General features: G+C 37.5%; 1 protein-coding gene across 3 annotated transcripts in view; it reads left to right on the top strand.

The window, feature by feature from the left end:
- Positions 1 to 24,530, top strand: part of LOC113054402 (UV radiation resistance-associated gene protein-like) — an 87,773-nt gene extending 63,243 nt beyond the window's left edge. Inside the window, exons 14-17 of one of the 3 annotated variants that reach the window (XM_026219935.1) lie at positions 13,179 to 13,270; positions 20,563 to 20,813; positions 22,164 to 22,196; positions 23,992 to 24,530. In XM_026219935.1, coding sequence (XP_026075720.1) covers positions 13,179 to 13,270; positions 20,563 to 20,813; positions 22,164 to 22,196; positions 23,992 to 24,029 — 414 coding nt within the window. In that variant the 3' untranslated portion in view covers positions 24,030 to 24,530. Of the gene's footprint in view, positions 1 to 13,178; positions 13,271 to 20,562; positions 21,948 to 22,163; positions 23,753 to 23,991 lie in introns of those variants that run through there. The other 2 variants (XM_026219934.1, XM_026219933.1) reach the window with 2 other exon arrangements.
- The last annotated feature ends 2,893 nt before the right edge of the window (positions 24,531 to 27,423 follow it).

Below are 27,423 nucleotides of genomic sequence, written 5' to 3'. Positions count from 1 at the left end.
TTTCTCTCTCTCTTATTGGATTTTTTTTTTCTTTGTACCTACTTGAACATGATTTACAGCAAACACACAGCAACCCCATAATAATTGTCTTTAGTAATATACTTTTCAAAGTGCGACTAACTTTAACTCTCCCTTGACCCAGATTAATTTACAGTACAGTACTGCATTTTATATAATTTTCAAAGACCACCGAGCATTAGAAATGATTAGAAAACAATAACAAAGGGCCTTATTGAGCTTCATAAAGTATCTGTGTTAGTTTTGTCTGTAAGGAGGCACAGACTGAAATACCTGCCTTGAGAGATGGCTCTTTGAGCCAAACAGGAATGCACAGCCTGGTGTTAAACTCCAAAAAAGCAAAATACAAGCCTTTCATCATTTCAAAACAGGAGGTTTTCAGCACCCTTTAGACTGAACTGCAATTACAACGATAAAACTTGCTATCTCACTATCATTAATGTAAAATGCCGTGAAATTTCCGGTTTGAAGTGTTTACTGCTGAAATTCCCTCATCTCGGATTTGGAATGACCTCTTTCAGGAGTCTCTGGCCTTTGATGGATCCTTTGTCTATTGTTTTTAGGTTTATATGAACTGTTTGTCCTGGCAACCGCTCGTAACATCACCATAAATTATTTCATAGTGCTGTGGGGCTTCATTTCAACATCAGATTAATTGATCTTAACCTTTTTTTGTCTTGTATATCATTACAGCCCCTTTAATAATACTCAAGAACCTCTTCATTGACACCAGAAATGTTTATTTTACCTCTTATTACACAAAAGAAACAGGAGGTGTCGTCACCAAGAGAGATGGACAGGAATGTGCACAATTCCGAGCTTGAGCACTAACCTTTGACATTTGCTGAGAGGCTTTTACACAATCCACCATCATAAAGTCCCTCAATTAAAGCAGAATAAAAGAAGAGCGAGCACAACAGAATGGGAGAATGGAGGGTTTATTGCAATAAGAAGTCATTGTGTTCGGCTTGGTGCAGTTGTCCTATTTTTTTTCTTCCCGTGCCCTTTATGGAGCCAATCCTCTGCTCTAGAATAACAGGCCCAATAAAGAAACCCTCAACAAGTTCTAATCCAAATTGCAAAGCGTGATTATGACCACGCCACACTTTATTGGATGAAATGAAAATGTTTTAATGGCTTTATTTGGCTGTTACACCTAAACGAGTGTTTTTCATTCTGTGTGGGTTTCTAGAATGAATCCATTTTTCCATATTGGGTTATAAAGTCGAACCCAAAGGCACTGTCTTGTTAATTCCCGTTTGGCCAGACTGTAAATACATCAATGTAGTAAGAATTTTCTTGTAGACAGTTTAAGAAATGTGTCCTCTACACACTTTGTGAATGGTTCAAGTTGTAGGCCCCTCTTTCCCCACTTGATGGGATGAATGGCTGTCTTTGTTTGTGACTATGGTGTTAACAAGTTACTGTGACCCCTTAGAGTGCAATGTTGGTTTAGAGTTACCCCACCTTAGATTAACACGGGCTGGTGTTACTCCATTCATTCAAGTTTACGACACCAGTGATGGCTCTGGGACCCCTCAGAAGGAAACTGCTCTGACAGGTGTCAGTGCACCCTATGAGGTCATCAAAAGTGTTGACACTCTGTAAGGTTTTATATACTTTCCCAACAGAGACTCAAGACACAACCTGACCAGTTTCAGTACTTAAAACTTGTGAATGAGTAAAGTAAAAATGATTTATGTCTATGATGTTATTCTCCGCAGATAGATAAAAATTATGTATTTATTCATTGGAAAAAGGAAATAATGATGAATATACCTTTTATTAATGGGAGTTTTATATATATATATATATATATATATATATATATATATATATATATATATATATATATATATATATATATATATATATATATATATATATTAGTGATGTTTTCAGAAAGAGTAACTAGCAAAATATAAGCCTAATATGAGAAGGCATAACTTGGCATAATACTCAAATTATTGTACTGTAGGTTTAAAGGAACAGAATTCATAATTTTAGCTATGTTTCTTTTAACATCCAGTCATTTACTCTACATGTGCGATTAATATGCACCATATGTGCCTATAATATTACAAGACATAGATTATAGCTTTTGCCATTATATTTTGTGACTCACCATTCAGATATTCTCTTATAATGTTATGAGGCCAATTATTAAAATCCATAATCTTTTTAATGGCATCTAATGAATAGGCCCTCTCTCCCTCTCTTTTGATATCAGTGTTAATTTTGACACTAAATTTTAATTTAGTTTTAGTCTTAGTCTTTTGACTATAATTCTTTTTAGTTTTAGTCAAGTTTTAGTCATCTGATTTGTTTTAATTTTAGTCTTATTTTAGTCGACTAAAATTGCTTGGTATTTTAGTCGACTAAAATTGCTTGGTATTTTAGTCGACTAAAATAAGACTAAAATCAATAACAGATTTAATAGACAATTTTTTACAGCTGGTATAGGAAACAAACTTAACCAAAATATATAAAACACAAATTCAACTTTATTTCAACACAACTGTGTCTTTATTTCGATTCAAAAGCTTTTATGCAGCAACAAACACTGTCATGATAATGTAAACAATAACTAGCTGCCAATTGACCATCAAAAAAAGAAAAATAAAGTTAGGTCCAGGACCTTAAAGCTTACAGCTGAGCTGAACAATAAGTGCATACATTTAAAGTAAATATTTAATAAGTTGGCAGCTAGGTGGATAAAAAAAAGTAACAAGATTTTATAAGGTATTCATTTGTCTAGCAATATTGTATGTTTTAAATACTACAATATTGCTAGATTTGTATGTATAATGATAGGATGTGAACATTCATGTTTCACATGACTAATATAGAAATATTTGTGATATTGACAACAAGTAGAACCTTATAAAATATACTAAACATTAGTATTAATCAAATGTATTTATCATAATATTACGTATTAGTATTGTGCTCTCATCTAACTTGAAGAAGGGGCTATTTTACAGTACTTTCAGTTCGTAATATTTAATGCTACAACATCTACGCACTGCAGTCTTCCAATTTTGCTTAGCTCAATAAACAAAAGAACATCGTTGTGAAATTACATTTGAGAAAATGTCCGGGTGGCTCGTCTGTAAATGTCTTTTCAAATTGGTTGTGTTCTTGCCATGAATGAGCGCTCCGTGTGCTTTATAGTTTGTTTTGTTTTGTTCGTCGTCAAACGTGAAGTGAGCTGTGGACATTTTGTCGCTCTTTTAGACATCACCTCTTCGAATGCTGTCTTCCCGGGAGCTCATTTAAAAACTGAAAACCTTCGCTTCACGTCTCAATAAGTCAGGCTCTGATTGGTTCTCTTCTCTCATGCAGTCTCACCTGTTATGTTTTGCCAGTTCTTTTGTTCATTCCTCCAATCTCTCCCGTCTGCTGATTTGATTTTCGTCACAGTCTATTTTCGTCTCGTCCTTTATTCGTTGACGATAATGTCAATCAATTTAGTCATAGTTTTAGTCGCCATCAGTGCCTTCTATTTTAGTTTTCGTTTCGTTTTCGTCCGCAAAAATATATTCGTGACGAAAATAATGACGAAAATATTTAGTCAACGAAATTAACACTGTTTGATATCAACACTTGTTAGCAATAAAATAACCAATAATATTATAATCATTGATATTGGCCCCTTGTAAACTTTTATTGTCATTCTTGACAATATATTTTTCAATATTGGGCCCTATTTTAACGATCTGAAACGCAAGTGTCAAAGCGCGAAGCGCAAGTAAGTTTGTGGGCGGGTCTCGGCGCTGTTGCTATTTTCCCGGCGGGATAAATGGCTCTTGCGCCCGGCGCAAATCTAAAATGGGTTGGTCTGAAGTAGCTTCATTATTCATAGGTGTGGTTTGGGCGTAACGTGAAATAAACCAATCAGAGCGTCATCCAACATTCCCTTTAAAAGCAGGTGCGCAAGTTCCATTATGGATTGCTATTATTATGGCGTATTTACCAGGCGCACGCCAGGAGCGGTTCACAGCCGAGGAGACTGATGTTCTTGTAAGAGCAGTGAAAGACAGAGAAGTTGTGTTGTATGGGGATGGGAGAAACCCACCCAAAATAGCGTCGGTTAAACAGGCGTGGGAGGAAATAGCCACAATTGTTTCATCGATTTTTTTTTTCCTGGTTCTTGACGGACAAACCAATTTGTCAGATGTCCTTAAATACATATATGACCTCAAACAGGTCTGATCCTTAATTACTACAATTAGCCTGAATAATTTGTAAGCTAGATTTATGCCTATTTTTTCACATCTTCGTGGCAGACCACAATGATTTCCGTCATCTCATGTGTTAATATTTTTTTTTTAAGTGTAACAATTTATGATTTCCAAAAATAACTGTTGCATCTGTGTAGACTACATGAGCAAAGTGTATGCGCGTTGTGCACGCTATACATTATGGTCAAGCATGCGCCCTTAAAATAGCATGATGAACAACGCGCAACGCGCCACTGACTTTAGACTAGTTTTTTTCTGGTCAGTGGCGCAATTGTTTAATGGTACAGCAAAATAGCACCAGGGATTGTTTGCGCCGGAACACGCCTCCTTTTTTGCGCTGAACCGCCCAGGGAGCGCAAGTTCATTCACTAGTTTATCGACGTGCTTCTGTGGAGGGAAAAGCGCGCTTTGCGCGGGTGCAAAATAGGAATGACACATGCGTCGGTGTACAAAGTCAATTGCGCTGGGTGCAAGATAGGGCCCATTGTGTCTAAATCTGTTAATCAGCATATTAATCAGAAATGTCCTGTCTTCATTACTAGTCTTGTAACTTGACTTCTATATAAATCAGTGGCTGAGACTCTACACTGTTGTAGTTGTAGATGCCCAGTCGGTGACATCACACGAAGAATGGCACATTAGTTTCCAGACATCTGCACACTTAAACACGTCAGGAGATCACCTGGCAAAGCCTTTATCGGACAAGCCTTTACTGTATTATTATATGAAAGAACGAATAGTATGCACGCGTCTAAAGCTGAAGCATGTCAGTCTAATTATAGTCCTGTTAAACAGCAGCGCTGGTGTGTTCGTCTGTCTCACGAGGGCCTGGAAGCACACCGGGCCCTTGTTGCCAGTGGTCTCCAAATAAAATTTCCCATTCATCTCAGTAAGCCTTTCCCGTTATTATGTAAATATGTTGTCTCTGTAACGTGTCCATATGATACTCAATAAAGTGTAAAGTTGAGTAACGGAAGAGCGGGAAGTGTTTCGAATTAAGCTTGTTGGCATCTGGCTAAATCCGACCGGTACATATAACCACACCTGTGTTTTATTATTATGGGATTGGACAGAAAGAGAGGAAGAAAATAGTATTTGTAGAGAGGAAAAGAGGTGGTAGAAAGTGTTTCAGAGGGCTTGAGATATAAGGGTGAAGGACTGTGAAACATTAAGTGCTTGTGTCTCCTTCCTCTCTTTTTTTTTTCCTCTCAAAAGTAGTAGTGTGAATTAGCATGAGCTTATTTGTCAGTCAAGAAAGCTCATTCAGAGTAATCCCTCTAAATCCAATATTAAGTCCTTGTTAAAATGTTCTTTTCTCATATTTGCTGACCTTTTCAACAGCTGTCAGCAGTGTCGAGGAAACTAGGCTTAAGATTACTTAACTAACCAACCTTTTTGTGTATGTATCGTATTGAAATGGTAGTAATATCCACATGCTGATCTGATATGCAAGATTTTGATAGGCTTAAAAACTAGCGATATATCTGGATGAAGAATAGCTCAGAGGCATCTTCATGGCCACAATCCATTGAGGGTTTTTACGGCAAATTTTGTTAGCGTTGCAGCCAGAGCGCCTAGCATGTGTTTTCACGCAGTTGCTGCGGTTTACATAAACCTGCTTCATTTTGTATTGGAGACTTCAGCTGCACTGTTAGGTCAAATCTCTGCTTTAAACAAGTGGCCAAGTCTAAACGTCATTCAGAATTGTTCTTCAGACGTTGGGTGATGGGTGTTTTGTTGCATATATTTACACTCCAATGTTGGCCTCGGACAAAAAAAAAAAAAAAATGGAATGTTCCAAAAGCACTTTGAGTTTCTTCACTTTGATGTTTCAAAACAAGAACTTTGACCCACCAAAGCCAAGAAGTTCTCTAGGTTAATCCTTAGGAACATATACTCGGCATGTGCATTAGCCCCAATAGCTAAAATGTGCATAACCTTTCTTCTGAATAACCCAAACTACTGTATATGCTGCCTTTCTGTTGTACCATTTTACGTAAGCATATTCCCAGTCCCGATGCCATACGAACACACAAACACAATGACTTTGGCAAAGCGAGTAAGAATCCAGAGTGACCCAGATCATGATTAGTTATATTAAGGCTTATCAGTACAACATATAGACCAGTACCACATTTGAACTATAGCGAACTCTCAGCAAACAGAATTATACAGGTATTTGGCCAACAAAAACTTTCTAAACTTCCTCAAATTCAGAGTTAGAGTGGGTATAAGCAAATACCGTGTGGTCAGAGCCAAGGCTTTTCAAAAAAATTTCTCCCTCATCTATTAATTTTCAAATCTGAGGAGAAATCTCTTCAGTATTTGTGTACCTTGCATATGATATGAGAAAGGAAGTTAGATCATGTGCAAAAATCTAATTGAGAACATTCAAAGATTGATATTTCATTGCAGCCTTTGAGCCACTTTGAGAAGTTTTTGCCTGACTTTATGTGAGTCTATGCCCATAGTGTGGTCCTGGCCCCTTTGTATCTCTGACCTGTGTGAATAACATAAGGATTGCACCTGTGCTGGCCCCTCATAAGCAGACTAATAGAAGACCATACAGGGCCCCTGATTGCCATCCCTTGGGGGGCAAGATCTCTGCCAACCAGCTAAACCATTCCCCATTTCTGTTTTTTACAAAACAGGCCAAGGAGGGAATGTCCTCTTTTATATGTAAACGATTCTATTTATGTAATTTATGTAATTTACTGCAATAGCTCACTGCGTGGGTCAGAATCTCAAAGATCTCTATTGGATCCCAAGTTACTGCTCGGCCTTCTACGTTTGTAAAAATACTCAGCTGATGAAAAGTTATGGCTTTGCAAATTTCAGACCCTCCCAAGTATCTGCTTCGATGTGTTGTCAAGAGATTCTAGGCGTCCCTTTGCATTGATTGAACTGTTGTGACTTTTTTGATGACAAAACCCTCATCAGCACAGCCTCTGATGAAACAAAGAAGCTTTATGTGGAACGCAGTTTTCATATCCGGCGTCGTTTCTAATTTCCCTCAAAAAATTTGACTCTCTTTAAGCCTTTAGTATGTAAATAAATTGGCCGTGGCAGAAGTGGGAAAAAATAACAGGTTGACAGGGAAGAAAAGGGAGAAAAAAAACATTACTTTTAATGCAGATGATGGAACACAAATACAGCCGAGATTCCAGATAGAAGTTCCTTTCTCTTAAATGTTTTTGTTATTTTGGCAATCTGTTATTCACAGTATAGTTTAAAAGTCCACTTCTAGAATTCACATATATATATTTATATATATATATTTAATTTATTTAAACTGTTGTTGTGTTGTGTTGCGTTGCGTTATGTTATGAAAACTTGGAAAAGTAACTTTCTACCATATCAAAATTCTATACTGCCACATTTGCATGCTGTTAAGTTTGACCACTAGGTTAGAAATGTTGAAGTCGTGACCTATCTCATTCCAGAGGTTCTCGTGTTACTGGGACACCAAGAACGGTTCGTTTGCTGTGGTATCCCACGCACCTTTCCAAACCTGCAGTTGAAAAACCACCTGTCTTTTATCCACAAACAATCTGGACATTTCATTTATGTGGCCGTTCACATCCATAGAAGAAATTCAAGAGCCTTGGTTGAGCCGAGTCTGGAGAATGTGCGGTAGGAGTCTGGAGCACCTGGGTCACGACGGAGACACTGCCGACAAGAGTTCCTATATCACTTTCATTTGTACACAGCAGGCAGCCGCAATTTTATTGTAATTCTCATATTCCCTGAATTCGAAACCACCATTGAGAACAAAAAATTCACAAACAACAACCGAAAGAACCACAAGAGAAAAAAGAAACTATTAGAAATGTCTGTATACCATTTGCTTTAAAAAAAGTTATTTGTTTGTTTATTGAAGTTTCATATCTGATAATTTTGTTGGTTCTCTGTGTTACTCAGTAGCTTTTACTTACTTTCACATGGCCCTGCACTGCTATAATGTTTATCGAAATCCTCACCAAGCTTTTAAATCACAGCAGATACCTCCGTCGTTACACCAACAACACATTATTCACCCACAATTCTCTTTGCTCTGCATCTGTCAACACCCACTTTGATTTAGAGCTGTCTGCAGTGCGATAGAGAAACTGAATATACTGTCATGTTGGTCTCTCTCTTCTCTTCACACATTTCCAAATCTCTGTTTGTGAGAATTCCGTGCCACCCGCTGCTCTGTTTGTTGCTTCAACTTGTCAGCAGGTCAGGCTGTCGCTTCTAATTAAGGCCAATGTGCAGATCTGCGCAGTTCCAAGATCCCCAAAATGTTCCTACTGTCTTCGCCGATGGCGCGTTTTCAGTGGGCTGGATATTTATTTGTTTGTCCTTGAGCTCGGGGAGGGGGAAAGGGCAGTTGTTTGCTTAAAAAAATACTTTATGTCCAGGTTTACACTATAATCTATCCCAGCACTCTTTGCCAAAAGCAATTCACAAATGCTGCAACTCAAGCTACAGCGTAATGCAAAGCACACAGGGGAAAGAGGAGCACACATACCTCCATCGTACAGCACGCCAGCAAGGGGCTCGTGGGCCAGATGTGCTTGGCTCTTAAACGCATGTAGCAAAAATGGTAAGGATGAACAAAGGCAGTAATGGAATCAAATGTGCATGCCAAATGCCTTCGACTTGCAAGATTGCAAGAACAGATTTTGTCCCATAATACATTGCTTTGTAGGGGCAGGTTGCCCCGGGGAATGGGTGGGTGATTATTTATGACTACGAGTTGAATTATTGAAATGCTACTTGAGGATTTACGGTGTAAGACATATCTTGCCTTTTGTCAGTTTATATGCTTGTATATGCGTGAATAAAAAGGGATTTTGTTGTTTACATGATATGAGATATGAGGTTGGCGTGCAGATGGAGGAGGCACTCACAATGGTACTCTAGGACACACACACATGCACACACTGACGCAACCCTACAGTCAAAACAATTGCGATTGTGCCCTTTCCGATTCAATGATGTCACCATTCCGCTCTTCCTTGAGCTTCCTATCTGGTTTCAGATCAGCACCCTTGGCTGCATTTCAGTTCTCAGTTTTGGAGGAATTACAATCCTTGTAAAGAGTACACACACAAATGCTCTGTTCCATAGCTAGTGTGCTGCCTACAGAGACGGTATGTTAAGGCAATATGGGCCCATTCCCAATGCAAAGACAGTCAAAAGTGCAGGCAAGTTATTGATGTTACTTTCTTTTGGCTAAATACTAAAGCAGCACCACAAATATCTTTCACAGAAAAAAACAATCCCATAATGCATTGCAACAAGCTTAGTGAAATAAATCCAAGATGGCAGACGTTGTTGTTTATTTTCATCGAGCCTTCATTTATTTGATAAAAAATAATAGAGTAAAAATTGTACTATTATAATTTAAAATATATGAGAATATTTTTTTTAAATGTTATTTATTCCTACTGCTGTGGAAAAGCTCTGTTTTTTAGCATCCATTACTCCAGTCTACAGTGTCACATGATCCTTAAGAAATCAATCTAATATGCTGATTTGGCGCTCAATTTCTTTTTTATAATCTTATAAAAAAGTAAGTTGTGCTGCTATGTGTTTTTGTTGAAACATTGATACATTTACACACTTTTGAACAGTACTGTAAATTTAATTCTGATTCAATAGAGCTTTATGAGTTTAGCTAAGCTAGTGGTGTGATACACTCATAAATGTAAAAGCATATTGCATTCAAATATTAGGTCAAATAATATGTTTTTAATTACACACAACTCATTTTAGCAATGCTTTTCTATTTTGAATATATATTTCTATTCAGCATTTGTTTTTGCACATTTAGCTAATTTGCACATTGCATTCTGGAAGTACTCGCTATGCTGTATTACAATTGTCTGAAACAAGGTCTCTTCTGTTTGAAAAGCTTGCATTTTTCAGATTTAGCAACAGACCTATAGACTCCTCATCAGGGAAGCTTATTAGGCAAACTAATTATGATCGTCATCTTCACCACATTTCCCAGCATCAGAGATGGTTCGTAAAAACATTCATGCCGAATCAACACTTTGCGAGGGGGGACGGATTGGACCGTATGTTTGGCTGTTCAACCATGTACATTCTACTTCATTTTCAGTTTCCCTTTTCTAAAAAAAAATCGCACTCACTTTTGGGTTTAATCTAATCAGTATCTTTGTCAGAGAAACACTGAACAAATATGGTTCAAGGCAGTCGGCCAGACATAAGTGGAACACCCCGTTCTGATTCTAATACGGAATGCTGTTGCTGTTGGCACGTACTTCCAAAGTCCTTTTTCCTTTTGGTCCACATGCGGATCCCAGCACATGGTCATCTGGTCAAAACCAGAGGTGTACTTTTATCCATGAATGAATAAGGCTGTTAGTTCTGTGAGGAATTGACTATTTCATCACCAGTGGAAATTTGGAGCAGTGCCCTCTATAAAGAAACAAAAGGTAGATTCCAGGGGTCCTTTGTTGAAAAGAAACTGCACATTACTCACAGTGATGTCAAACTGCTCAAGGGAGCCAAAGAGAAATAGCGCAGTGAATACAAAGTCTTTGGTATCAGAATGATGTTATGCTGTAAACTAACACTACAATATGTCAACATTGTTTTGGTATCATAATGGCTAATTTTAGATTTGATTTATCATATTGATTGATAATGGATTTATATCTGTTAATATTGTATATTTATTTCTTCATTTCCACTATTTTTACATTTAAATGTAAACACTGTTTAATGGGATCTTTAATACGTATCAAAATAAGTATCTATTTCATTAGCTTACATGAAGTACATTTGTAGCATATAGTTTAGTTTGGAGATTATAAAAAAAAAAAAAAAAAAATTAACCTAAGAATTTATGAAGGTAAGGATTAAAACACTATATTTCAATAATAATAATAAATAATAAATAATAATGGGATAATTTAGAACATTTGAGAATAAAATCTCTATAAAATACAGTAAATTTAAAACCACATATAGACTTTTACATTTATTTTTATATATTTTATTTTGTCCCCAAAGTAAAGTGAACTCAAACACACCTCACTCTCTTCTTTTAAACTTATTCAATTTAGGCTGGAACAGGGTTTAAGAAGTTAATTACCTGTGTTTTGTTTGTTCTTATTTCTATTAGCAGCACTCAATTTTTTTTTGATGAAGAATCTGTGTGCACACTGTTGTGAAATAAACAGAACTTTTTTTTTTTTTTTTTTTTTTTTTTTTACTAGAGAGCACTGGAGAACCACCTGAAGGAAATGGCTCTTGCTCCATTTTCTCGTTTGTTATCACCTTCTCCATTTTCCACAGTATTTGTTTCTCGTTTTCTCTCTCTCCCCTCGTATCCCATCCCTATTGAATTCTTGGCCTGTAGGAGTGTCAGCGTGGCAGCAGTATCAGTTGTAATTGAAATCATTTGCAGATCATCTGTCACTATGGTGCTATTATGATTGATCAGGTTTTATAAAGATATGCAGAAGGTGCTACCATGCAGCCAGATAAACCAGATGTTTGTCAAGAAGTGTCCTTGATACATTTGTTCCCCTTGAGACTGCATGCACTTGCTTTTCTTTTGAAAGGAAATGGACTGTTATTGTTCTATTTCACCTCCAAGCCCGAAGGGGGCGTTGTGTTTTTCTGAGAATAATGTTACTTTCTTGATTCTCATTCTGACTGTACACTGAAGACACTGTTGTACACTTTTTGTGATTGACATGGTCCCTAAAGGAAATCTTGCTTCTTGGGAAGAGATGTGTGTGTGGAGTTTCCCTCCCATCTTTCATTTGTTCCAGATGTGTGCCATTTCTCTCATCTTCTATTTTCTTATCTTTGTCCTTTTCGCCTCCCACATCTCCATCCGTATGTACACACATGTTATATTATTTTAGGTGTGTGTTGGTCTTAACATGTCAAAGAGCATTGATGACCAATGTATTAGACTGAACGATTGTACAAGAGGGGAAATAAAATGTTCAAGTTTGTTGGGTCTGCGATCAGGTAGATCAGTCTCATATTCTCTTTGACACAACCTCCCGTTCTATTACTCTTTTTCCATTCAGTCAGTGCATCTCATCTCTAGCTCTCTCCGCTTGTTTTGTCTCATAAAAGAATCTAAAGAAGTAGAAATACAGGTAGGTGTTGTGGTATGGCATAGTTTTTTTTATTTATTTATTTTTTATTTTTTTGGCCAGTGGTTTAAGACGCTATAAATGTTTGAGATTGTCATGTGAGGATAACTCCATTTTTATTTCTATCTATCTGGTCTGCCATAGTATCATGTAACCAGACCACTAAAAAAACTGCCATTTAGACTGGAATCTGAAATTGTCATTCTATTCTAATTCTATTCTATTTCTGTTCTGTTCTGTTCTGTTCCGTTCCCTTCCGTTCAATATACAGTATATTATTTATATTGATCTTGATGATTAACTTATTTAAAATAATTTAATTTACATTTTTATGATAAATATAAATGTTATGTTATTTTATATATCACTTATCTTGTCCGTAATAATGTCATGACAGTCTCGATTGGTTCTGGGCAGTCTGTGAAGTCCCTAAATAGCTTTAGGACTGCTTTCACTCTTTGAGAGAAAAAAAAAAAAAAAACACGTTCTTTTTTTATTTTTTCATTTTTATTAAATATTAATTCGAAACTTACGGGAACCAGGAGCTGGTTAATGTCTCCTGTCAATGGTTCTGCTGCAAGCAGACTAAATAACTTAAACATCTGCAGATGGAAAACCTTTATGTGTGTGTGTGTGTGTGCACCTGTGGGATAATGAATTAACCTGCTGGACAAGCTGGTGGCACGATGCCCAGGTGATGCCATGTAGTGTCCATATACTCATCGTTCAGTCAGGTGATGAAGGTTGTAACAAATGCGTTTCCTCTGTGTTTTTCGTTCTACAGTTGAGGTATCAGCATGGGCTCTCCACCCCAGATCTGCGTCAGACTTTACCCAACCTAAAGAGCTTCCTAGAGCATGGACTACTTGTACGGTGGTGAGTTTTGACATTCTTATTGCTTGAAGAATGGACATAGTGGCCTAGTGATTAGAGAGTTTTACTCCTAACCCTAAGGTTGTGGGTGGAGTCTCGGGCCGGCAACATCACGACTGAGGTGCCCTTGAGCAAGGCACCGAACCCACAACTGCTCCCCGGGTGCCGCAGCATAAATGACTGCCCACTGCTTCGGGTGTGTGTTCACAGTCTGTGTGTGTGTGTTCACTGCTGTGTGTGTGCACTTTGAATGGGTTAAATGCAGAGCACAAATTCTGAGTATGGGTCACCATACTTGGCTGAATGTCACGTCACTTTTTATATATAAAGTTTATATATCTGCTATTCTACACTAATATTCTAATATCTATATTCATTTTCATATTTTATATTTAGATTAATTTTCTATTTTTCTACTGCAAATGTTGAAATAATCATTACATTGTTTATATTTGTTTTCTTATGTTTTCTTATATTTTCATGTTTGTAAACATTTTTTTTAAATATACAAATATTCATTTTCTTTGCATATGTATAGTCATATTTCCCTAAGAAAATGAAAAATATTCATCATATTCATAGGTATTTTCAGAAATTAAAAAATCTTGTTTTTACATTAGTTTAGAGTAGCTTACAAAATCTGGTGTCTGTTGATATGCATTATGATAAACCACTATAGTAAACCAGACAACTTCTGAAAGAAACAAAATTATCATTTTTACATCAGTGATGATAAAAATTCCCAATTGTATTTCTTTGGAGACCAATGGCAGTCAAAAACATACTGTTAAAGAAAGCCTCCTTTTGATCTCTCCAGCTCTTTCTTGGTTCAGCGAGGCAAACCATCTATCTGAATGTTAATTTAATAATCTGTGTTTTGAAAGGAAGGAGGCCAGGGTAAGTAAAACTCTTCAGCATCCCCCCCCCCCAGTAATGTTTATGGATTGTGGAAATGCTTAAGCTGGAACAGATGAAAGTATGACCTTTTGACCTTTTGAACCATACAGAGTGGCAGGAAGTAGAGGAGGAAGTGGAAGTCCGGTGAACCGGTGGTAGTGCTGCATGGCTAAACAGACCCTGAGGGCGATAGTGTTGACTCGATGGTGCACTTAGAACCGTGAAAGAGCAGTTTCCGCCTCCCCTAGGGGGAGGGGGGACCATATACACAAACACAAAACTGCAGACCATTCCTTTCGACATCTTCGTCATACAGTTCCACAGCTTTAAACGATAATTTACGTCACATCGAGACCCTCCAAGAGTCGAGTCACTTTATACAGAATGGTTGTCTGCTAGCATTGACTCCTAAGCGAGTCAAACAGGAGGTCTAGACTTGTTCTCCAGCGTAGGAAGCAACTTTCTAGATCCAGAGCTGAAATTTGAAATATAGAGTAAATAGATTATTTTATTTTCCGTTTGTTCCCTTTCATCCACTTCCTCTCCTACACTCCCTCCCCTCTCAGTTTAGATAATGTTTCCAGGGCAGTGGCCAGAGATGTGAATTATCGGTGCATAAAAATCTGCAGGAGTTCCTCAGAGGGAAAAAAGAAAGGGACGAGATTACCAGAGAAAGCACATGAAGAAATGGATAATGGTGAATTGGGAACACTGCACAGGTGTACAATGGGAACTTGTACTGCCATTCTGCAGATTCATAGCAGCATATGTTGGGAAAATATGGGGATTTATTTTGCCCTTCTTCTGCAATTTCAACGGATGTTTATATGGGAAATGGAAATGGCAGTGTTTTTGAGACTGGCTTAATGAAATTGTTTGATCTGTTAAAATTTGTTATAAAAGTTGGCAGGGTCTGGACACACAGTTTCACCCTCTGTGTGTGTGATCAGGAGTTTTGCACATGTCTTTCAACCACATTTCTGAACAGGGGTTATTAAAATTTGATTATTTAGCAGAACCGTTGGCTGGACTCGGCATGTGTTTCAGCTCGATTTACAGACTGGATAAAGATAAAGTGGAGATCTTTTTCATGGCAAAAACCTGGTTCCAACTTTTTCACAATTCTTTCAGGAAAATACAATAACACTGATCCATGATCATTTCCATTACAACATCATTGCTTATCCCAGAGACTACCAACCTTTTTTGCCATATTTATTTAGTAAATTTTGTTGTGAGAGGAAAAAAAAAAGTCCAGATTACAAGGTTCAAGGTGTTTTGTATCTCTGTGTCAATCTTTTAGCTTACTGGCCTAAGAAAATGTTGTCTAGGACCTTGATGCATTGTTCCAAATTGGAATGTTGGAATTTTGGAATGAAAACTTGGTATTTGGAAAAATGTTGTTAAAGTCATCTTGAATTAGAATTTTTCCAACTATGAAACAAATTTTGCAGTGATAAAAATGAAATAAAATGCATAAAACCCAATAAAGTATGCACTTTTTATAGACATAGTTTATATAAACAGTTAAAGTTTGGTCACAGGGAAACATCTAATGTTAACAATGCTGATTTGCCTTCTTTTACACCACCTTTTACGGCATATTGGTTAGAGAAAGCAGGAATATCCCAAACACAACTTGGATGGAATACAGCATGAATACAACGGACTATTCTTCTGTCACTCAAGAGTCAAATTTTTGTTTGCTAAAGTCTTTTAGAAAGCCCATGCAGATTCTGTGGAGTTGGCATTTTCTGCACTGATTTTGAAAGACGCTTTCAGTTACGCTTTCAATGGGTGCATATTGTACATACTGTAGACAGTGCCCTATCTTTTAATTGTGATTAAAATGTTAACACTGCAGAGTCCTGTCGACCAAACTCACTCTGCTTATCTTACATCTCTGAGCCTTTCATCATCCTGTTGCTTTTTCTCATTCAAACACTGATTGGCAGTTAGATTCAGTCTTCGCTGCCTTCATCTGGAGCCATAATCACTCTCACACATTCTGGCGGTTTCCTCTGCACGTCAGTCCAGTCGGAGTGGGAACGGTCTGAGATGCCAAATGTGGAAGAAGAACAAAATGATGAGAGAAAAATCAGTTTAGAGCAGTGGATGGCGTTTAAGAAGTAACAGAGAGTGGAGATGGTGAAAGGCAGACAGGGGGTGCAAGACATGGTGCCGCTGTGTTAATGATGTGTCCTGCCGAGTTCAAACCGAATATGCGAAACATTCTCTTATTTATGGCACAGGACTCTGGCAGTGTTTTTAGAAGTCCTGAAGCCCCACTGTGGAGTTTTTGAGAGTGGGTAAAGATGTAAAATATGAGGGGCTGATGAGACTCAACACCCCAGGATGGAAACTCTAGGGTGGGGTTGGAAGTTCTGAAGAATCCCTTGGAACCCTGGTGAAAGTGCAACACTAAAAAACCATAAATCTTCATCTTTTTCTCCTTTTCTCATTTGTTTTGTTTAAATCTAAACCCAATTTAGCTTATAGCACTGGCTCAGATTCCCAAGCTCCCCACCCCCTTACAATAAATTCTGTAACTTGCCACCATATTTGGAAAGATTCAGGTGGATTCTTTTCCATCTCTTTGGGAACATGATTCATCAGGCAACTATTTTATTATACATCTTCACAACAAGCCTTTGCTAATCCAGTATATACATGGCTGTCAAATAGTTTGAAGGAAGGCCTGATTCATAACAAACAATGTTTTTGGACGTCCACCCATATAGTAATCCCTTAATCCTTGGTACACTTAGAAATAAAGGGCCTTTTGATGTTAAAGTACCTTCTCGTATGCCAGTTTAATGTGCAAAGACAACTATAAGTGAGTCATTCTTGGTCGTTTTCTTGAAAAACTGTAAAGACAGAGAAGCAAATTTGTCTCAAATGCAGGATAAATTATGTACAATGCATACACACATATATTTTACATGTATTGAATCAGAGCGAGGCACTATCAGAACTGTCCAGATAGATTTGTACAGTGGGATGAAGCTGCCTCTGTGGATATCATACTGATAGGTGTTTGTGCTCACATCTGGTGGAATGTTCCTCCAAAATTCCATCAGCATGCCTCCAATGCTCCACTATTCTTTACAATCACACAGCCATCCCACCAAAAAAAGCATTCAGATTACAGAACCCAAAGCAGACCCTGTTTACCATGACGCCTCATTCTTCGGTGCTGGAAACAGTCCCACATGTATGATCACTCCTGTCATTGTACATTTTTATGAAGGTTGTCAGTGGGACGTAAACAGTGTGAGGCTTTGAAGCATTATTACTGGTCCATGTCCAGAACTGGAATTCAGGAAACAATTTGTCACCCCCATAAACAATGCATTTTCATGTCAATAGGTAAATTAGCGCACAGGCATTTTTACAAATGAAGGCCAGCCCTTCTATAATCTGGAAAAGATGCGTCTCTCAGTTTCTTGGATCTAAAAACAACTACAGAAAATGTCATATTTCATTTTTCTAGTCATATCCTCAAAACGAAGGAATGCATACTCCGCTCGCTTGCAGGGTAAATAGTGTAACCTGCAAATGTTGCAAAGCATTTTAATGCAAATTATATTAATTGAAATCGGTTTTAATTACTATATCAAGGAAATTAATATTTAGAAAATTATTGTTCTTATTGTCAGTTAAAGTAATTGTAAATAAGTATAGTAAGTATAATAATAAGTATAATAATTGACAATTATATATTATTCTATAATAATAATAATATCATTTTTGTAATTATAACTTTTCATTAATTTAATTGTTTTGTATTTATGAATATATTTATATTTCATGATTCTAAATCTATATAATGAAAACATATTTTTCAGGGCTGTTCATATCTTTAAGTATATCCATGTCCGTAGGAGAGGTTTACAGTCTTAAGCAAACATTATTCAAACTATCTTTAGCGTCATCCTGCATTTTTTTTTTTTGCTTTTCGCTTAACTGTGGAGAATTTGTGGTTTCCCGATTTCCTCCCGGGTAGTTTGAATCTGTTTCTCGTTCCAGTTTCACAAGAATACATACCTCTGCCGCCGTTATTCTTCCGCAGTCCCTCCGGTTCACTCTTGAACCACCACCCATCCCCACACAGGACGTCCCGAGACACGTTCCTTCTCCCTGCCAATACTCTGCTCTTGGAAGGAGGGGTGGGGACAGCCTAATTGGCCCATGTTAAGAGCCAAGTTTAAGTCCAACAGAGAAAAAATATGCTGCATGAAAAATATTATGACGGTTCTGGGAGATCAGTCTGGCATGCTTGAGCGCAAATAGCCCCCTCTTCTTCTGCGTCGCACATGCATGCTCGAGCCCTGCGCCATCTACCAGCACACACCGACCACTTGCTCTTGATTAAGGGTTGCGGTTTGACACATGTTTAGAGGAACTCATTTATAAGGGGAAGCACAGTGTAACAAATAGCCTCCTGTTCCAAACAAAAAATCCTTTATTTTTCCCTGCTAGGGGTATGACGTCTAAACACTTGGCTAGATGGGGTCCATATGTTTTACATAACACATGCATAAGTTGATGTTTGTGGCCGATAGACTTTTCGAGGGCTGATAACATTTTAATATATCCATTATCCGTAATCATACAGTACAATAAATGATATTAGTCTGAGAGATACTTCAATGACTCATTTCTACAATCAGAGGTCATCATTAGTCGACCGTGGCAACATGATTTTGAACACCACCCTAATGCTTTGCAGATACATCTGACTGCTGTTTTGAAATGCTATGGTTTTGCTCACAGTAACATTTCATTTGGAACATCTCTCCCAATTTCACATCTGAAAACTGGATCTAATTATGTGCTGAACAGTCTGAGCGCGAGAAGAATCATTTGGGAAATCGAATATACAGTGCACGCCACGCCGTGGCCAACCATTAGATGTTTGTTTTCAGTGAACTGATGAGGAATTTGGGAGCATGTTTCTTTGCTTATACTTGGTCATGAAATTCATCACTGCGGTCGGACAGCATTAAAGCTGCTATGTAGCAATGCAGCCTGATCAGACACACAGGAATTAAACCACGTATCGCTCTACCACACATACTGTATGCCTTTGAATGAATATCCTCACTGCCGTATTGAAGACACAAAAACATATGGACCATAGCTTACATTGTATACTCTGTACACAGTTAGTATTAAAAAAATGGACACTCTGTACAACCACAAACATTGTCGACAGTTGTATCCTATATTGTGGTCAAAATATCTCATTACAGTATGTAGTGGCATCCAGTTATCATCTCGGAAATAATGTTTTTTTTTTAATCCAGTTTTGCTTAAAAATAACATATCTTTTTGCAGTCTAGTCAAATGATGAGTAGAAAAGGTGTTTAAAATTGTGGCCGATATTTGTTCCAGTTTATTACTTAGAAAAGTCAAGTTAAATGCGTTGTTTTCTGAAGGTACATTGACTTTCAAAAAATTAAGATTTTGCCTTATAATTTTTTTAAAGTTTACTCACCAAGGCTGCGTTTATTTTATCAAATGTTTTGGAAAATTGGTATATTGTGAAATATTATTACAATTTAGAACACCTGTTTTCTGATGCAATAAATTTTAATATCTAATTTATTTCTGTGATGCGAGGCTGAATTTTCATCTTCTTTAGTGATCCATTAGCAATTATCCTAATATGCAGATTTGGTCCTCAAGAAACATTTTTTAATATCAATGTTGACAACAGTTGTGGTGCTTAATATTTACGTGGAAATTATTATTATTATTTTTTTGGTTGAAAGTTCAAAATTTTGAGCTTTTATTGTTTCCTAGCTAAAAGTAACTTATTATTGTCTTAAAAAAAAAATAATAATAATAATAATATATATATATATATATATATATATATATATATATATATTGATATCAGCTTTTCCAACTGATCATTTAATATAGAGTTTGACTTCCTGTGCCTTTTCTTAATGTAAGATAACCTGACTTGTTTTGCATGTACAGTACATGATGCTACTTTTATAAGTTTGCAGCTTGTTTCAGCTCTCTGTGAAAGCTCCTCGTAAAGGATGATGAATCCTATACAGTTGTTTTACTTTCTAGATGTCATCTTTCAGATGATGTATGTAGTACAACAGCTGTGTGTGTTTTAAGGGGGGTGCGAGTGTATTTCTTTGAGTGCGTGTGTGAGGTTGAGGATCAGAGACTCTGGCTGAGCTCTCCCAGGCTCTCGTTGTGTGTAAATGAATTATGAGATGATCCATCAGCAACAAAGAGCTCCACTGACATCAGCATCTTCACACTCTCAAATTTCTTTCCCATCTCTCCACTTCTTGCTCCCCTGATTCTGAAGCAAGTTGAAGGTGATTGAAAAGCATAACCATGTGCCTCTGTTTTTGTTTTTCTCTCAGTGACAGGCACAATATCTCCATGTCCATCCCCGTCCTTCCGCAGTCTCATCTCAGTGTTTCCACTGCATCCGAAGTGGGTTTTCCGACCCTCTCCAGCTCCCCTGAACGGGACATCCCGAAGTGGGCCAGCTCAGATGCGGATAAACAGAAATGCCAAACCCCTCCACCTAGTTACAACACAGCCATGACTCAGCCTGATCCCATGGTCACTCCGGAAGTGCCGTCCACAGAGATTGTGAGCATTGAAACAGGTAAGAGTGTGGATGCACATGAGGATGGAGAGACTTTGTCCGAGGCAAATACTGAAAAGCCTCTGGAAATATCTACGGACATAGCCAGTACATTACCATCTGACTCGGTCCCTCAGCACCCGGAAGCCATGAACGGCTCGGTCGTGCCCAGCGAGGGTATAGGTTTGGGTGTTGCGGGTGCATCCGAACTGTGCTGCTCCGTGGAGCAGGCCGAGGAAATTATGGGCACTGAAGCCACAGGGCTGGGATTGGGATTGGGACTAGGATTAGGGTTGGGTTTGGGAGGCAGTGCCCGACTGGATGATTACCCGTGTATCCCCGTGGAGCATGCGGTTGCGGTTGAGTGCGACGAACAGGTTTTGGGAGAGTTCGACGCTGCTGGGATCGAGGAGGTCTCGCGGCGCATCTATGCACTAGAAAACATGTCTAGTTTCCGACGGCCCCGGAAGAACTCCGAAAAATAACTGGGATATGGGACATGGGTCGGAGGGAGACTGGTGCCCAAGTTGGTCAGTGACATGAGGCTGAGGCTGTGTATTATTTAATCCTGACTGCAACAAGTATAGACCTTACATAAAGAAATATATTATTATTAATATTGTTATAATAATGATTAATATTATTAGGACAAATCTGGAATATTGACCAATTTGCACTTCTCGAAGCCTTTCTATAATAAGTGAAATAAAGAGAATGTTTGGTTGAAATGCTTGCTGGATGTCTTTCTGGGTTTATGGCTGTGTAGTCTTAATGGTATATTCTACCCCAAAAAATGACAATTCTGTCATTATTTCCTCACCCTCATGTCTTTTCAAACCTTTATGACTCCCTTTACTTGGTTGAACACAAAAGATGTTATTTAGAAGAACTGGTTTGGTCCATACAATAAAAGTCAATGGGATCCATCCAATGGGGTTTGGGGGATGCATTCTTGTCATTTGTGAAATTCGGTTGACGTTTGAAAGCAAAGAAATTAAGACAGCCATAAATATTAGTTTTATAATTTTACTGGTGTTCTCTAAAATGAAATAATAATTAGTTATTAAATACTCTTTTTATTATTATTTAACAGTTCCATAGTATTATCACTATAGTACATTTTTAAGTTTTCTTTAATTGTTTAATTTGTGTTATTTTTAAATCATAAAGTAATTGAAGTAGATTTTTTTATTTATTTAAAAAATAATAATTAAATTAAATATATATATATATATATATATATATATATATATATATATATATATATATATATATATATATATATAGTTTTTTTTTATTCTTCTTGACTTTCATTGTATAGACAAAAAACGGACACTTTTCTAAATACCACTTTTCTTTTGTGTTTTACAGAAGAAAGTCACAAAGGTTTGGAACGATATGATGGTGAGAAATTACAGTTTTCATTATTGGGTCAGCTATTCTTCTAATTGCCGCTCAGTATTACAGCAGGAGCTCTGGTGGGCCAGGACCAACCAGATAGCAAAGCCCCATAAATACCAGGCTCTGTGCCAGGAAGAATGCCTGTTGGTTGAGGTGTGCAGAAAGGGCGAGGAATGTCCGTGTATGTCTCCTAATGACGCCCTTTCTCATGCTGCACACCCGAGTCCTGCTTCCAGAAGATGAAAAACATGCTCTCACACATTGCGCAAACCTCTTTTTTTTCCCCCAGCCTGACTATTGCGAGACCTTGTATTCTTTCTGATTTATTCACACAGAATTATAAAATCCTGACAGCTGTTCACAGTTTGATGCTGTGTCAACACTGGATGCGAGCAGCACGTCACCATGTAACAAAACTCAATAGCTCCTATTAGATGCAACAAAGCTGTCTACACTTGAATGGTTCGTTACATCATATTGATGATGGCCCGATTCTATTTTTGCACAGAGTACTCCTCAAGTTTTTCTTTTTCTCTAAATAAGAGGCTTTTTGTCGTATCTTTATTTTGAGCGTTGCATTTATTTTGAGCCACTCTGGTTTTATTTTTCCCATCCGCCTAAAATAACAATTGATTCAAATCATCATAATTGGATTGCAAAGAATTTATCTACTTTTAAATTTAAATTAATTCTGACCACTACACCAAAATCTTCTAAAATAACTTGAACAAATTGAAATTTTTTACAAATGTGAAAACTTGTGATATCAGTCACTTCCAGTGTTGACATGTAAAATACCATGTGCATGAACAACAGGCTTGAGAAAGTTTGCGCAAAACCTTCAGGGTTGCTGCGTCTTTATTCTAAAATGATTTTTTTTTTCTTTCTTGGAGTTCCTTTAATATCAGTGAACGTTCCCACTGTGTATAGTTAATTCAGGTATCAGAAAAACCAAAACACAAATAATGTGCACTGCATACTGTTAAAGAGGAGCAGGATGGCTGTTCCTCAGCATTCACTGCAGTTTTTTTCTTCTTCATTATGGCATTAATCCTCATTGTTTTGCGTTTCACACTGCTCTTCAATGTAATCGCCTCTATGTTCACCCTGTTTCAGAAGCCATTTGTATGTGCTTTTCCCCCAAGCAGTATTCAGGACTTTTATTTTGTTGTTTTTTATTCCAGTCTACTTTTCAGGTGTCAGGTCCTCTTCCATAAGAATCACATCATGAATGTATTAATTAGTCTCAAGAAAAGACCACAGAGTGTTGTCAGGAAGGACTAGTAATGGTTGACTTCTACATAATTTCATCCTGGCCTGAAACCCTTGTATGATTTCCTGTCTGTTGTAGATTTTCCTTGAATGACTGTTGATACGTTGTATTTAAGACAAATGGAAAGAAATGTGTTTTCATAAATTGCTGTGACACTGTACATATAATTTTGTATGAAGGGTGTTTTAATATTAAAGATCACAGTTTAATGATATAAATGAGCAATTCAAGTTTTTCATTCTCTTTTTTTTCTACTTTAAATAAATAAATACTGTATATAAACACACATACATACACACATATACATTTAGATATACTGTATATATCTATAGTGGTGAGCCTTATACATTTTATATTAAGTAAGTCATAACATTTTTTTAAATTACTTATTATATGTATGTGTCTGTCAGTTGATTAAAAAATACAGTTTTCCCCATTCAGTTTAATTATGCTTTTGCTGTATAAATTATATGTAATGTGTAATTCTGTGACAGAGATAATTGTTTGGTACTGTTGTTCTCACAGAGTGCTGCCACAGTCAGACGCCTCATAACCACAGATAAACAACCTTCTGTCTCCCAAGACAGAGGAGCTGTAGAGTGAAGACTCTTTCAGGCTCTGAGAGCCGTCACTGTCTTTCTGGACAGCTAATCCACTGCAGGTGTGAGGAATTCTGGGATTGAAGGCAGATCTCGCAGTTGGCTTAGCTGGAAAATCACGTCACCCCATTTTAGACACAGCAGAAAAGCAGGTGACGGCACTGCCTTAGTAACAGAATTGCTGGAATGTGTGAATGCGTCTGATGTATTATTATGGGATGGGGAACTTCTTGAACTTTTCATACTGTCATAACAGTGTCACTGGTTTGGCACGGCTGAAACTAACAGAGACCGGTTTGATTCTGGGTTGACTCTTATTTGAGCCATGATACGTTCTGTTTATAAAGAAGGGGTACAGACATGCTAGAGATTTATATATTTTTGTGTATGTTCAGTGCTGAATACATTCTTGATTTTGATCAAATAAAGGACTTTTTCACAAAAACAGTGTTCAAAAACATACTGCAACAAATTTGGTGTGAAAGGCCCTAAAGATTCCCATATTAACGCAATGCTGCTTCTTGAATTCGTTATGGATGTTTGTAATAAATAAATCCATCAGTATGTTTTTAATTTGTTTCTAAATAAAGTTTTCTCTGATATTGCTTTCTCCAGTGAAAAAGCTGTTTCGCCTGAATCAGGAGAGCAGTCTGCACAGATCAAGCACTGTTCATAAGCAAAAACAGTCCTAAACAAATATGGTGGTGGATTTTGATTTGAGAGGACAACATGACTTTTTCAGTGGAGGAAGCATTATTAGCTCCTTAATGATAGATTTGTTTCTTACAAAGACAGCTTTTCACTTCAGAAGATATTTTACAGTGTGGTCCATGATGCTGGTCATTCCTGTGTCATTAGGTTAGCCAAATGACCAAGAACACAATGCATTTGAAATATTATGGTAGCAATGGATCATGCTTTTTGAAAATAAAATTTTTCAAAACCAAGATGGAGCTGCTAGTTTTTTGACTCCACGTCTGCACGACTTTGAGTCTCCCGGTCTTATTTAAGGTCAATCCGTCTTGCCATCCAATCAGCTGTCACCACTGTCACAGCTCCCAACAGAACACATCACTTCTCGAAAGTTCTTGGCACACTGGACGCGTTGCTCAGTTAAGCCTCATTGCTTAAAATCACATCATGTTTTTATCCAAAAGCCATAATGTGACCGCTTTTGCATGTTCTTCCTGTTTCTCCACAGTCTTGTGTTTGGCCTTTTGAAATGCATTTGAGTGGAATGGATAGTATTGGATCAGTATCAGTATTTAAATTGGACCGATTTTGGGGCATGTAAGCTCCAAAAAGAATAAGAGTCAGGTGACCGTGATCACTGCTCCATGACCTCTGCTGGAAACCCAAGCTTTGGACACGATGGCCTGAGACTGACATCACCTCACTACACCTCTAGAGTTCACATTTAGTGTTAAATTAAGACTTTTACACTGTGTGGGTTTCTACAATTACCTTTAGCAGGTGCCAGTGATGTAACTGACACCAGACGCAAGAGTGGACAACATGGAAAACTCCCTAAGTTTCAAAAGACTAACCTTTTGTTTAACAATAGGTAACAGGATCACCGTAATCCCTATATTAACAGCAAAGTGGGATCATGTTTGCAGCATATTCCTTTGTATTTAAAATTAGGATGTACATGTTCACTTAGACTATGCATGGATGCTTCTTTGTCTGTTTCCTGCATTATTTGTGACTACTGCTCCATCTGTCACCTCCTTTCTCCTGTTGTGTTCTTATTTCAGTGCTTCTCTCCTTTGTCCTCTGGCCATGCGGGGCTGTTGTAGGTGAGAATGTGTCTTGTGTGAGAAAAAAGGACTGTGCAGCTCGGCTGATAGCCTGAACAAATCCAGATCACTTAGCACAGAGATGTTGTTAACAACTACTGCTTTCAGCCAGCTGGCTGCAGGTCAGTCTTTCTGAATTAGGAAAAGTTTAGGTCTGATACACTGGTGATTTTTGGCATAAAATGAAAACCAACAATTTTGACCCATACAATGTATTTTTGGCTATTGTTCCAAATATACCTTATGTAATATATATACAGTAGCATTACCAGTTTAGTGTTTTTTGAATTACTTCTAACATAAAATAATTTACATTGACATGAAATGTGACATTAAGTGACCTGTAATGGTCAATTATCTACAGTATATTTGCTCTTGTATTTAGTTGTTTTTTATTTTACAACTGATGTTTTTGACGAATGTATGAATAGAAATTGTGGGAGAAAATGCCCAATTTTTGTATAAAACGTTTTCTTTTTTTCCCTCCACTTAATTCAGGTGAGTGATTATCCTTGTCCTATTTTCCCTATCATTTCACGTCCTTTCTATATTGGACCTTCTGACATCCAAAATATGATTTGGTTTTTCATTCTTTGAAAAATCAATTCCTGTCTGATATATTGCTGAAAATATCTGATGTGGTCCGATTCTATTGAACACTTGCTGTCTGCACATTTTCATATAACTTTCCTGTTCTGGTGAGAAATGAATTAGACATTGAATTAATTCGCTATTGTCTTTCCTCTCTAACTCACAGGCAGTGCTATGAAGCCAAGGCCTCCTTCAATTCATTGGAAGCATCATGAAGATTTGGTTGTGTTGGAAACTGATCTATTTGGCCCTCAGAGTTTAACATCTGAAGCACTGATGGCGGGTTAAAAGATGCTTTGAATGATGGAGGAAAGGAAAAATGGGGATAACGTGCGGGAATGACAAATGGAAGTGAGAACAGATGAAGTTTAGAAGAAGGGAGTGTTGGAGATGAAAGATGAACTTGATATTATGTTTCAGGTCAGAGGGGGTAAATGAGGCTTTGGCACCAGACACACCGAGGGTTATCTAGGTTGGCCTGACACTCATGAACCTATGCCTCTCACCTTATAATGCTTTACAGTGTGTGCTTCAGAGGGGTTCTGTGGTGGTCTCTTTCTCTCACTCTTTCTGTCTAAACACACACACACACACACACACACTGAGTGGAATTCCTTCCAGTCTGCTGAAACGCTTCACTATCTGTGGAGGAATACTATGGAAACATTGGGCTTGGCTTTTCTAACCTCCTGTGACTAGAGCTTTGAGTCTTCAAGCCAAACCATTTTCAATTTATTTGATGGGTCTGTCTTGACAGCTTCAGCTTGAAAATACCAATTTATATACATATATATCTAAAACATTAGACAGCTATCTCCTTGCCAAACCCAAAAGTTGTTTTTTTGTGTCTGGGAAATAAAGTTTAGCCAGCCATTTAGAGATATGTCACCTTACATAGGCTGTAACATAATTTGATGATTTTTCCCCAAAAGAAATTTAGGCTACTACTATTTTTTATATATATATAT

The sequence above is a fragment of the Carassius auratus genome, chromosome 35, assembly GCF_003368295.1.
Source record: "Carassius auratus strain Wakin chromosome 35, ASM336829v1, whole genome shotgun sequence".
NCBI classification, from domain to species: Eukaryota; Metazoa; Chordata; class Actinopteri; order Cypriniformes; family Cyprinidae; genus Carassius; species Carassius auratus.
This window is presented reverse-complemented; position numbering and strand designations above follow the sequence as displayed.